Genomic DNA, 14,384 nt, shown 5'->3' with positions numbered 1-14,384 from the left:
GTGACAGACCTGTTCACCACTGGTACTGTACCCCAGTGTTGCAGAGTAACAGACCTGTTCACCACTGGTACTGTACCCCAGTGTTATACAGTGACAGACCTGTTCACCACTGGTACTGTACCCCAGTGTTATACAGAGACAGCCCTGTCCCCGTCAGTACTGTACCCCAGTGTTATACAGAGACAGCCCTGTCCCCGTCAGTACTGTACCCCAGTGTTATACAGAGACAGCCCTGTCCCCGTCAGTACTGTACCCGTGTTATACAGTGACAGCCCTGTCCCTGTCAGTACTGTACCCCAGTGTTATACAGTGACGGACCTGTCCCCGTCAGTACTGTACCCCAGCGTTATACAGTGACAGCCCTGTCCCCGTCAGTACTGTATCCCAGCGTTATACAGTGACAGACCTGTCCCCGTCAGTACTGTATCCCAGCGTTATACAGTGACAGACCTGTCCCCGTCAGTACTGTACCCCAGTGTTATACAGTGACAGATCTGTCCCCCACCAGTACTGTATCCCAGTGTTATACAGTGACAGACCTGTCCCCCACCGGTACTGCAGCCCAGTGTTACACAGACACAGACCCGTACCCCACTGGTACTGTACCCCAGTGTTATACAGTGACAGACCTGTCCCCCCCACTGGTACTGTACCCCAGTGTTATACAGTGACAGACCTGTCCCCCCACCGGTACTGTACCCCAGTGTTATACAGTGACAGACCTGTCCCCACTGGTACTGTACCCCAGTGTTATACAGTGACAGACCTGTCCCCACTGGTACTGTACCCCAGTGTTATACAGTGACAGACCTGTCCCCACTGGTACTGTACCCCAGTGTTATACAGTGACAGACCTGTCCCCACTGGTACTGTACCCCAGTGTTATACAGTGACAGACCTGTCCCCACTGGTACTGTACCCCAGTGTGACACAGACACAGACCCGTACCCCACTGGTACTGTACCCCAGTGTTATACAGTGACGGACCCGTCCCCACCTGTACTGTACCCCAGTGTTATACAGTGACAGACCTGTCCCCACTGGTACTGTACCCCACTGTTATACAGTGACAGACCTGTCCCCACTGTTACTGTACCCCACTGTTACACAGACACAGACCCGTACCCCACTGGTACTGTACCCCAGTGTTATACAGTGACAGACCTGTCCCCACTGGTACTGTACCCCAGTGTTATACAGCGACAGACCTGTCCCTACCGGTACTGTACAACAGTGTTATACAGTGACAGACCTGTCCCCACTGGTACTGTACAACAGTGTTATACAGGGACAGACCTGTCCCCACTGGTACTGTACCCCAGTGTTATACAGTGACAGACCTGTCCCCACTGGTACTGTACCCCAATGTTATACAGCGACAGACCTGTCCCCACTGGTACTGTACCCCAGTGTTATACAGTGACAGACCTGTCCCCACTGATACTGTACCCCAGTGTTATACAGTGACAGACCTGTCCCCACTGGTACTGTACCCCAGTGTTATACAGTGACAGACCTGTCCCTACCGGTACTGTACAACAGTGTTATACAGTGACAGACCTGTCCCCACTGGTACTGTACAACAGTGTTATACAGGGACAGACCTGTCCCCACTGGTACTGTACAACAGTGTTATACAGGGACAGACCTGTCCGCACTGGTACTGTACCCCAGTGTTATACAGTGACAGACCTGTCCCTACTGATACTGTACCCCAGTGTGATACAGTGACAGACCTGTCCCCACTGGTACTGTACCCCAGTGTTATACAGTGACAGACCTGTCCCCACAGGTACTGTACCCCAGTGTTATACAGTGACAGACCTGTCCCCACTGGTACTGTACCCCAGTGTTATACAGGGACAGACCTGTCCCCACTGGTACTGTACCCCAGTGTTATACAGTGACAGACAGTCCCCACTGGTACTGTACCCCAGTGTTATACAGGGACAGACCTGTCCCCCACTGATACTGTACCCCAGTGTTATACAGGGACAGACCTGTCCCCACTGGTACTGTACCCCAGTGTTATACAGTGACAGACCTGTCCCCACCTGTACTGTACCCCAGTGATATACAGTGACAGACCTGTCCCCACTGATACTGTACCCCAGTGATATACAGTGACAGACCTGTCCCCACTGATACTGTACCCCAGTGTTACACAGCGACAGACCTGTCCCCCACTGGTACTGTACCCCAGTGTTATACAGTGACAGACCTGTCCCCACTGGTACTGTACCCCAGTGTTATACAGTGACAGACCTGTCCCCACTGGTACTGTACCCCAGTGTTATACAGTGACAGACCTGTCCCCACTGGTACTGTACCCCAGTGTTATACAGTGACAGACCTGTCCCCACTGGTACTGTACCCCAGTGTTATACAGTGACAGACCTGTCCCCACCGATATTGTACCCCAGGGCTATACAGAGACAAATCCGTCCCCACCGGTACTGTACCCCAGTGTTATACAGACAGACCTGTCCCCAACAATACTGTACCCCAGTGTTATACAGAGACAGACCTGTCCCCACCGATATTGTACCCCAGTGTTATACAGTGACAGACCTGTTCACCACTGGTACTGTACCCCAGTGTTATACAGTGACAGACCTGTTCACCACTGGTACTGTACCCCAGTGTTATACAGAGACAGACCTGTCCCCAACAGTACTGTACCCCAGTGTTATACAGTGACAGACTCGTCCCCACCGGTACTGTACCCCAGTGTTATACAGTGACAGACATGTCCCCACCTGTACTGTACCCCAGTGTTATGCAGTGACAGACCTGTTCACCACTGGTACTGTACCCCAGTGTTATACAGAGACAGACCTGTCCCCAACAGTACTGTACCCCAGTGTTATACAGTGACAGACCTGTTCACCACTGGTACTGTACCCCAGTGTTGCAGAGTAACAGACCTGTTCACCACTGGTACTGTACCCCAGTGTTATACAGTGACAGACCTGTTCACCACTGGTACTGTACCCCAGTGTTATACAGACAGCCCTGTCCCCGTCAGTACTGTACCCCAGTGTTATACAGAGACAGCCCTGTCCCCGTCAGTACTGTACCCCAGTGTTATACAGAGACAGCCCTGTCCCCGTCAGTACTGTACCCGTGTTATACAGTGACAGCCCTGTCCCTGTCAGTACTGTACCCCAGTGTTATACAGTGACAGACCTGTCCCCGTCAGTACTGTACCCCAGCGTTATACAGTGACAGACCTGTCCCCGTCAGTACTGTATCCCAGCGTTATACAGTGACAGACCTGTCCCCGTCAGTACTGTATCCCAGCGTTATACAGTGACAGACCTGTCCCCGTCAGTACTGTACCCCAGTGTTATACAGTGACAGATCTGTCCCCCACCAGTACTGTATCCCAGTGTTATACAGTGACAGACCTGTCCCCACTGGTACTGCAGCCCAGTGTTACACAGACACAGACCCGTACCCCACCGGTACTGCAGCCCAGTGTTACACAGACACAGACCCGTACCCCACTGGTACTGTACCCCAGTGTTATACAGTGACAGACCTGTCCCCCCCACCGGTACTGTACCCCAGTGTTATACAGTGACAGACCTGTCCCCCCACCGGTACTGTACCCCAGTGTTATACAGTGACAGACCTGTCCCCACTGGTACTGTACCCCAGTGTTATACAGTGACAGACCTGTCCCCACTGGTACTGTACCCCAGTGTTATACAGTGACAGACCTGTCCCCACTGGTACTGTACCCCAGTGTTACACAGACACAGACCCGTACCCCACTGGTACTGTACCCCAGTGTTATACAGTGACGGACCCGTCCCCACCTGTACTGTACCCCAGTGTTATACAGTGACAGACCTGTCCCCACTGGTACTGTACCCCACTGTTATACAGTGACAGACCCGTACCCCACTGGTACTGTACCCCAGTGTTATACAGTGACAGACCTGTCCCCACTGGTACTGTACCCCAGTGTTATACAGTGACAGACCTGTCCCTACCGGTACTGTACAACAGTGTTATACAGTGACAGACCTGTCCCCACTGGTACTGTACCCCAGTGTTATACAGGGACAGACCTGTCCCCACTGGTACTGTACCCCAGTGTTATACAGGGACAGACCTGTCCCCACTGGTACTGTACCCCAGTGTTATACAGGGACAGACCTGTCCCCACTGGTACTGTACCCCAGTGTTATACAGTGACAGACCTGTCCCCACCGGTACTGTACCCCAATGTTATACAGTGACAGACCTGTCCCCACTGGTACTGTACCCCAGTGTGATACAGTGACAGACCTGTCCCCACTGGTACTGTACCCCAGTGTTATACAGGGACAGACCTGTCCCCACTGGTACTGTACCCCAATGTTATACAGTGACAGACCTGTCCCCACTGGTACTGTACCCCAGTGTGATACAGTGACAGACCTGTCCCCACTGGTACTGTACCCCAGTGTTATACAGGGACAGACCTGTCCCCACTGATACTGTACCCCAGTGTGATACAGTGACAGACCTGTCCCCACTGATACTGTACCCCAGTGTTATACAGTGACAGACCTGTCCCCACTGGTACTGTACCCCAGTGTTATACAGTGACAGACCTGTCCCTACTGATACTGTACCCCAGTGTGATACAGTGACAGACCTGTCCCCACTGGTACTGTACCCCAGTGTTATACAGTGACAGACCTGTCCCCACAGGTACTGTACCCCAGTGTTATACAGTGACAGACCTGTCCCCACTGGTACTGTACCCCAGTGTTATACAGGGACAGACCTGTCCCCACTGGTACTGTACCCCAGTGTTATACAGTGACAGACAGTCCCCACTGGTACTGTACCCCAGTGTTATACAGGGACAGACCTGTCCCCCACTGATACTGTACCCCAGTGTTATACAGGGACAGACCTGTCCCCACTGGTACTGTACCCCAGTGTTATACAGTGACAGACCTGTCCCCACTGGTACTGTACCCCAGTGTTATACAGTGACAGACCTGTCCCCACCTGTACTGTACCCCAGTGTTATACAGTGACAGACCTGTCCCCACCTGTACTGTACCCCAGTGATATACAGTGACAGACCTGTCCCCACTGATACTGTACCCCAGTGATATACAGTGACAGACCTGTCCCCACTGATACTGTACCCCAGTGTTATACAGTGACAGACAGTCCCCACTGGTACTGTACCCCAGTGTTACACAGTGACAGACCTGTCCCCACTGGTACTGTACCCCAGTGTTATACAGTGACAGACCTGTCCCCACTGGTACTGTACCCCAGTGTTATACAGTGACAGACAGTCCCCACTGGTACTGTACCCCAGTGTTACACAGTGACAGACCTGTCCCCACCGGTACTGTACCCCAGTGTGATACAGTGACAGACAGTCCCCACTGGTACTGTACCCCAGTGTCATACAGGGACAGACCTGTCCCCCACTGGTACTGTACCCCAGTGTCATACAGGGACAGACCTGTCCCCACTGGTACTGTACCCCAGTGTTACACAGTGACAGACCTGTCCCCACCGGTACTGTACCCCAGTGTGATACAGTGACAGACAGTCCCCACTGGTACTGTACCCCAGTGTCATACAGGGACAGACCTGTCCCCCACTGATACTGTACCCCAGTGTTATACAGTGACAGACCTGTCCCCACTGATACTGTACCCCAGTGTTATACAGTGACAGACAGTCCCCACTGGTACTGTACCCCAGTGTTACACAGTGACAGACCTGTCCCCACTGGTACTGTACCCCAGTGTTATACAGTGACAGACCTGTCCCCACTGGTACTGTACCCCAGTGATATACAGTGACAGACCTGTCCCCACTGATACTGTACCCCAGTGTTATACAGAGACAGACAGTCCCCACTGGTACTGTACCCCAGTGTTACACAGTGACAGACCTGTCCCCACCGGTACTGTACCCCAGTGTGATACAGTGACAGACAGTCCCCACTGGTACTGTACCCCAGTGTCATACAGGGACAGACCTGTCCCCCACTGGTACTGTACCCCAGTGTCATACAGGGACAGACCTGTCCCCACTGGTACTGTACCCCAGTGTTATTCAGTGACAGACCTGTCCCCACCGTACTGTACCCCAGTGTTACACAGTGACAGACCTGTCCCCACCGGTACTGTACCCCAGTGTGATACAGTGACAGACCTGTCCCCCACCGGTACTGTACCCCAGTGTTATACAGTGACAGACCTGTCCCCCATCGGTACTGTACCCGTGTTATACAGTGACAGACCTGTCCCCACCGGTACTGTACCCCAGTGTGATACAGTGACAGACCTGTCCCCCACCGGTACTGTACCCCAGTGTTATACAGTGACAGACCTGTCCCCCCACCGGTACTGTACCCCAGTGTGATACAGTGACAGACAGTCCCCACTGGTACTGTACCCCAGTGTCATACAGGGACAGACCTGTCCCCCACCGGTACTGTACCCCAGTGTGATACAGTGACAGACAGTCCCCACTGGTACTGTACCCCAGTGTTATACAGTGACAGACCTGTCCCCACTGGTACTGTACCCCAGTGTTATACAGTGACAGACCTGTCCCCACTGGTACTGTACCCCAGTGTCATACAGGGACAGACCTGTCCCCCACCGGTACTGTACCCCAGTGTGATACAGTGACAGACAGTCCCCACTGGTACTGTACCCCAGTGTTATACAGTGACAGACCTGTCCCTACCGGTACTGTACCCCAGTGTGATACAGTGACAGACCTGTCCCTACCGGTACTGTACCCCAGTGTGATACAGTGACAGACCTGTCCCCCACTGGTACTGTACCCCAGTGTTACACAGTGACAGACCTGTCCCCCACCGGTACTGTACCCCAGTGTTACACAGTGACAGACCTGTCCCCACCGGTACTGTACCCCAGTGTTATACAGTGACAGACCTGTCCCTACCGGTACTGTACCCCAGTGTCATACAGGGACAGACCTGTCCCCCACTGGTACTGTACCCCAGTGTTACACAGTGACAGACCTGTCCCCCACTGGTACTGTACCCCAGTGTTACACAGTGACAGACCTGTCCCCCACCAGTACTGTACCCCAGTGTTATACAGAGACAGACCTGTCCCCCACCGGTACTGTACCCCAGTGTGATACAGTGACAGACCTGTCCCTACCGGTACTGTACCCCAGTGTGATACAGTGACAGACCTGTCCCCCACTGGTACTGTACCCCAGTGTTACACAGTGACAGACCTGTCCCCCACCAGTACTGTACCCCAGTGTTATACAGTGACAGACCTGTCCCCCCACCAGTACTGTATCCCAGTGTTATACAGGGACAGACCTGTCCCCACTGGTACTGTACCCCAGTGTTATACAGTGACAGACCTGTCCCCACCTGTACTGTACCCCAGTGTTATACAGTGACAGACCTGTCCCCACTGGTACTGTACCCCAGTGTTACACAGTGACAGACCTGTCCCCCACCAGTACTGTACCCCAGTGTTATACAGTGACAGACCTGTCCCCCCACCAGTACTGTATCCCAGTGTTATACAGGGACAGACCTGTCCCCACTGGTACTGTACCCCAGTGTTATACAGTGACAGACCTGTCCCCACCTGTACTGTACCCCAGTGTTATACAGTGACAGACCTGTCCCCACTGGTACTGTACCCCAGTGTTACACAGTGACAGACCTGTCCCCCACCAGTACTGTACCCCAGTGTTATACAGTGACAGACCTGTCCCCCCACCAGTACTGTATCCCAGTGTTATACAGGGACAGACCTGTCCCCACTGGTACTGTACCCCAGTGTTATACAGTGACAGACCTGTCCCCACCAGTACTGTACCCCAGTGTTATACAGGGACAGACCTGTCCCCACCTGTACTGTACCCCAGTGTTATACAGTGACAGACCTGTCCCCACTGGTACTGTACCCCAGTGTTATACACTGACAGACCTGTCCCCCACCGGTACTGTACCCCAGTGTTATACAGGGACAGACCTGTCCCCCACTGATACTGTACCCCAGTGTTATACAGGGACAGACCTGTCCCCACCAGTACTGTACCCCAGTGTTATACAGGGACAGACCTGTCCCCACCTGTACTGTACCCCAGTGTTATACAGTGACAGACCTGTCCCCACCGGTACTGTACCCCAGTGTTATACAGTGACAGACCTGTCCCCACTGGTACTGTACCCCAGTGTTATACACTGACAGACCTGTCCCCCACCGGTACTGTACCCCAGTGTTATACAGGGACAGACCTGTCCCCCACTGGTACTGTACCCCAGTGTTACACAGTGACAGACCTGTCCCCCACTGGTACTGTACCCCAGTGTTACACAGTGACAGACCTGTCCCCCACCAGTACTGTACCCCAGTGTTATACAGAGACAGACCTGTCCCCCACCGGTACTGTACCCCAGTGTGATACAGTGACAGACCTGTCCCTACCGGTACTGTACCCCAGTGTGATACAGTGACAGACCTGTCCCCCACTGGTACTGTACCCCAGTGTTACACAGTGACAGACCTGTCCCCCACCAGTACTGTACCCCAGTGTTATACAGTGACAGACCTGTCCCCCCACCAGTACTGTATCCCAGTGTTATACAGGGACAGACCTGTCCCCACTGGTACTGTACCCCAGTGTTATACAGTGACAGACCTGTCCCCACCTGTACTGTACCCCAGTGTTATACAGTGACAGACCTGTCCCCACTGGTACTGTACCCCAGTGTTACACAGTGACAGACCTGTCCCCCACCAGTACTGTACCCCAGTGTTATACAGTGACAGACCTGTCCCCCCACCAGTACTGTATCCCAGTGTTATACAGGGACAGACCTGTCCCCACTGGTACTGTACCCCAGTGTTATACAGTGACAGACCTGTCCCCACCTGTACTGTACCCCAGTGTTATACAGTGACAGACCTGTCCCCACCGGTACTGTACCCCAGTGTTATACAGTGACAGACCTGTCCCCACTGGTACTGTACCCCAGTGTTATACACTGACAGACCTGTCCCCCACCGGTACTGTACCCCAGTGTTATACAGGGACAGACCTGTCCCCCACTGATACTGTACCCCAGTGTTATACAGGGACAGACCTGTCCCCACCAGTACTGTACCCCAGTGTTATACAGGGACAGACCTGTCCCCACCTGTACTGTACCCCAGTGTTATACAGTGACAGACCTGTCCCCACTGGTACTGTACCCCAGTGTTATACAGGGACAGACCTGTCCCCACTGGTACTGTACCACAGTGTTATACAGTGACAGACCTGTCCCCCCTCCGGTACTGTACCCCAGTGTTATACAGTGACAGACCTGTCCCCACTGGTACTGTACCCCAGTGTTATACAGTGACAGACCTGTCCCCACCAGTACTGTACCCCAGTGTTATACAGGGACAGACCTGTCCCCACTGGTACTGTACCCCAGTGTTATACAGGGACAGACCTGTCCCCACCAGTACTGTACCCCAGTGTTATACAGGGACAGACCTGTCCCCACCAGTACTGTACCCCAGTGTTATACAGTGACAGACCTGTCCCCACCAGTACTGTACCCCAGTGTTATACAGGGACAGACCTGTCCCCACTGGTACTGTACCCCAGTGTTATACAGTGACAGACCTGTCCCCCACTGGTACTGTACCCCAGTGTTATACAGTGACAGACCTGTCCCCACTGGTACTGTACCCCAGTGTTACACAGTGACAGACCTGTCCCCACCAGTACTGTACCCCAGTGTTATACAGTGACAGACCTGTCCCCACCAGTACTGTACCCCAGTGTTATACAGTGATAGACCTGTCCCCACTGGTACTGTACCCCAGTGTTATACAGTGACAGACCTGTCCCCACTGGTACTGTACCCCAGTGTTATACAGGGACAGACCTGTCCCCCACCGGTACTGTACCCCAGTGTTATACAGTGACAGACCTGTCCCCACCGGTACTGTACCCCAGTGTTATACAGTGACAGACCCGTCCCCACTGGTACTGTACCCCAGTGTTATACAGTGACAGACCCGTCCCCACTGGTACTGTACCCCAGTGTTATACAGGGACAGACCTGTCCCCCACCGGTACTGTACCCCAGTGTTATACAGTGACAGACCTGTCCCCACCAGTACTGTACCCCAGTGTTATACAGTGACAGACCCGTCCCCACTGGTACTGTACCCCAGTGTTATACAGTGACAGACCCGTCCCCCACCGGTACTGTACCCCAGTGTTATACAGTGACAGACCTGTCCCCACCAGTACTGTACCCCAGTGTTATACAGTGACAGACCTGTCCCCACTGGTACTGTACCCCAGTGTTATACAGTGACAGACCTGTCCCCACTGGTACTGTACCCCAGTGTTATACAGTGACAGACCCGTCCCCCACCAGTACTGTACCCCAGTGTTATACAGGGACAGACCTGTCCCCCACCGGTACTGTACCCCAGTGTTATACAGTGACAGACCTGTCCCCACCAGTACTGTACCCCAGTGTTATACAGTGACAGACCTGTCCCCACTGGTACTGTACCCCAGTGTTATACAGCGACAGACCTGTCCCCACCGGTACTGTACCCCAGTGTTATACAGAGACAGACCTGTCCCCACTGGTACTGTACCCCAGTGTTATACAGTGACAGACCTGTCCCCACTGGTACTGTACCCCAGTGTTATACAGTGACAGACCTGTCCCCACCAGTACTGTACCCCAGTGTTATACAGTGACAGACCTGTCCCCACTGGTACTGTACCCCAGTGTTATACAGCGACAGACCTGTCCCCACTGGTACTGTACCCCAGTGTTATACAGGGACAGACCCGTCCCCCACCGGTACTGTACCCCAGTGTTATACAGGGACAGACCTGTCCCCCACCGGTACTGTACCCCAGTGTTATACAGGGACAGACCTGTCCCCACTGGTACTGTACCCCAGTGTTACACAGACACAGACCTGTCCCCCACCGGTACTGTACCCCAGTGTTATACAGGGACAGACCTGTCCCTCCCCCGGGATGTTTACTGATATGAATAGTAATGATACATTATTCTGGAGGTCTAAACCCCAGGATCTGGGTGTCACTGGTTATTATGGTCTGCCCCTCACACTCACAGGTTGCTAAGGGACGGTTCTCCATCCTCCCGGCCGCAGTCTCTCCGCCATCCGCCGGATCCTCACTTCCGTTTCCGGGTCAACCTGTCGTCACTGTGACGCCTGTGATGGTAACAGTTAAAGGGGCCGCAGTGACCCCGAGCTGTCCCCGCGGTGAACCCAGTGACCCCGAGCCCGTGTGTTACCATGGTGACCCCCGAGGTTGCTGCGGGGCGATAGTTGTTGCAGATGGTCGTCAGGGCCTGCCTCACGCCATATGGTCCACCCTGGGATTGGCCGAATGTTGGCTCATAGGGAATGGACTGGACATCAGGATTATTACTTCAGCCAATGGCTCATTGAATTGCACAGCATACTCGACGGGCTGAATGGCCTCCTTCTGCTGCTTTCCCATACGGCTTCATCAATCACTTCATTGACAGCTCCTCAGTCATCCTCTGACTGAAATGTTCAGCTCCACTCTGCAACAATCCCTTCTGTTTCTCTGATAACAAAGTGTGAGGCTGGATGAACACAGCAGGCCAAGCAGCATCTCAGGAGCACAAAAGCTGACGTTTCAGGCCTAGACCCTTCATCAGAGAGGGGGATGGGGAGAGGGAACTGGAATAAATAGGGAGAGAGGGGGAGGCGGACCGAAGATGGAGAGAAAAGAAGATAGGTGGAGTGGAGAGTATAAGTGGGGAGGTAGGGAGGGGATAGGTCAGTCCAGGGAAGACGGACAGGTCAAGGAGGTGGGATGAGGTTAGTAGGTAGCGGGGGGTGCGGCTTGGGGTGGGAGGAAGGGATGGGTGAGAGGAAGAACCGGTTAGGGAGGCAGAGACAGGTTGGACTGGTTTTGGGATGTAGTGGGTGGGGGGGAAGAGCTGGGCTGGTTGTGTGGTGCAGTGGGGGGAGGGGACGAACTGGGCTGGTTGAGGGATGCAGTAGGGGAAGGGGAGATTTTGAAACTGGTGAAGTCCACATTGATACCATATGGCTGCAGGGTTCCCAAGTGGAATATGAGTTGCTGTTCCTGCAACCTTCGGGTGGCATCATTGTGGCAGTGCAGGAGGCCCATGATGGACATGTCATCTAAAGAATGGGAGGGGGAGTGGAACCACACAACCAGCCCAGCTCTTCCCCTCTCCCCACTACATCCCAAAACCAGCCCAGCCTGTCTCTGCCTCCCTAACCTGTTCTTCCTCTCACCCATCCCTTCCTCCCACCCCAAGCCACACCCCCATCTACCTACTAACCTCATCCCACCTCCTTGACCTGTCCGTCTTCCCTGGACTGACCTATCCCCTCCCTACCTCCCCACCTATACTCTCTCCGTCTATCTTCTTTACTCTCCATCTTCGGTCCGCCTCCCCCTCTCTGCCTATTTATTCCAGTTCCCTCTCCCCATCCCCCTCTCTGATGAAGGGTCTAGGCCCGAAACGTCAGCTTTTGTGCTCCTGAGATGCTGCTTGGCCTGCTGTGTTCATCCAGCCTCACATTTTATTATCTTGGAATCTCCAGCATCTGCAGTTCCCATTATCTCTGATACCTTTTGTTTCTCTGATGGCCAAAGTTAGCTCATCCTGTACATTACACTTTCCAGAGTTAACTTCTTCCACTGAGAATGCCCTCCATCATTGATATCACCCATTGGACTGTTCAGCTCCTCAAGGTCGTAGCTGCTAGACTGGGTCTGCAGAAGGTGGTGAGGGAACCAACAAGAGAGAAAAACATACTTGACCTCATCCTCACCAATCTGCCAGCTGCAGTTGTATCTGTCCATGACAGTATCGGTAAGAGTGACCATCGCACAGTCCTTGTGGAGACAAAGTCCCACCTTCACATTGAGAATAACCTCCATCATGTTGTGCATCAAGACTGGGCATCCATGAGGTGCTGTGGGCCATCAACAGCAGCAGGATTGTACTCCAGCACAATCCGTAACCTCATGGCTCAGCATATCTCCCACTCAGCCATTACCATCAAGCCAGGGGATCAACCCTGTTTCAATGGAGAGTGCAAGAGGGCATGCCAGGAGCAGCACCAGGCACACCTGAAGGTGAGGTGTCAATATGTCAAACACCTTAAGCAGCAAGTGATAGACAGAGCTAAGTGAATCAGATCTAAGGTTTCGAGTCCTGCCACATCCAGTTGTGGATGGTGGTAGACAACTAAAAAACCTATTGGATGAAGGGGCTCCACAATTATCCCCATCCTCAATGTTGAAAGAGCCCAGCACTTAATGTGCAAGAGATAGGGCTGAAGCATTTGCATGTACCTTCTGCCAGAAGTGCCCAGCAGATGATCCACCTAGGCTGGCTCCACAGGTTCCCAGCATCACAGTCTTCAGTCAATTTGATTCACTCCATGTGATGTCAAGAAACTTTTGGCACATTGAATACGCAAAGGCTACGTGCCCTGATAACATTGCAGCAATAATACTGAAGATTTGTGCTCCAGAGCTTGCTTCACTAGCCAAGCTGTTCCAGTACAGTTATAACACTAGTATCAATCCGACAATGTGGAATATTGCCCATGGATGTCCTGTACACAAAAAGCAGGACAAGCCCGAACCAGCCAGATACTGCCGCATCACTCTACTCAATCATCAGTAAAATGAAGGAAGGTGTCATCAGCAGTAGGTATAACCTTCTCAGTGATGCCCAGTTTCCACCAGAGTCACTCAGTTCCTGATCTTATTACAGCTTTGGTTCGAACATGGGCAAAAGAGCTGAATCCCAGACGTGAGGTAGGAGTGACAGCCCTTGACATCAAGGCTGCATTCGACCTAGTGTGGCATCAACGAAATGTAGCAAAACTGGGATTAATGGGGGGCAAACTCTCTGGTGGTTGGAGTCATCCCTGACACATCAGAAGATGGTTGTGGTTGTTGAAAGTCAGTTATTTCAGCTCGAGGACATCTCTGCAGGAATTCCTCAGGGTAGTGTCCTTGGCCCAACCATCTACAGCTGCTTCATCAATGGATGAATCCGTCATGGATTCAGAAGTAGTGATGTTCGCCAATGACTGCACAATGTTCAGCATCATTCATGGCTTCTCAACACTGTAGCAGTCCTGGCTTCTCAAGCACTGTAGCAGTCCATGTTCACATGCAACAAGATCTGGACAATACCAAAGTCAAGCACCTCACTGAATTGGTCAGACTGCAGCAGTTCAAGAAGGCTGCTCACCACCACCTCAACGGGACGAATAAGGACAGGCAATATACGCTGGCCAGCCAGTGACACCGACATCCCATGAATC

General features: G+C 53.0%; 1 protein-coding gene across 2 annotated transcripts in view; it reads right to left on the bottom strand.

Annotated features, from left to right (window-relative positions):
* The window catches only part of trappc10 (trafficking protein particle complex subunit 10), a 124,562-nt gene extending 112,936 nt beyond the window's left edge, over positions 1-11,626 (bottom strand). Inside the window, exon 1 of one of the 2 annotated variants that reach the window (XM_059650076.1) lies at positions 11,142-11,626. In XM_059650076.1, coding sequence (XP_059506059.1) covers positions 11,142-11,166 — 25 coding nt within the window. In that variant the 5' untranslated portion in view covers positions 11,167-11,626. The remainder of the gene's footprint in view (positions 1-11,141) is intronic. The other variant, XM_059650075.1, reaches the window with a different exon arrangement.
* Between the last annotated feature and the right edge of the window lie 2,758 nt (positions 11,627-14,384).

The sequence above is a fragment of the Stegostoma tigrinum genome, chromosome 12 (assembly GCF_030684315.1).
Source record: "Stegostoma tigrinum isolate sSteTig4 chromosome 12, sSteTig4.hap1, whole genome shotgun sequence".
Taxonomy (NCBI): domain Eukaryota; kingdom Metazoa; phylum Chordata; class Chondrichthyes; order Orectolobiformes; family Stegostomatidae; genus Stegostoma; species Stegostoma tigrinum.
This window is presented reverse-complemented; position numbering and strand designations above follow the sequence as displayed.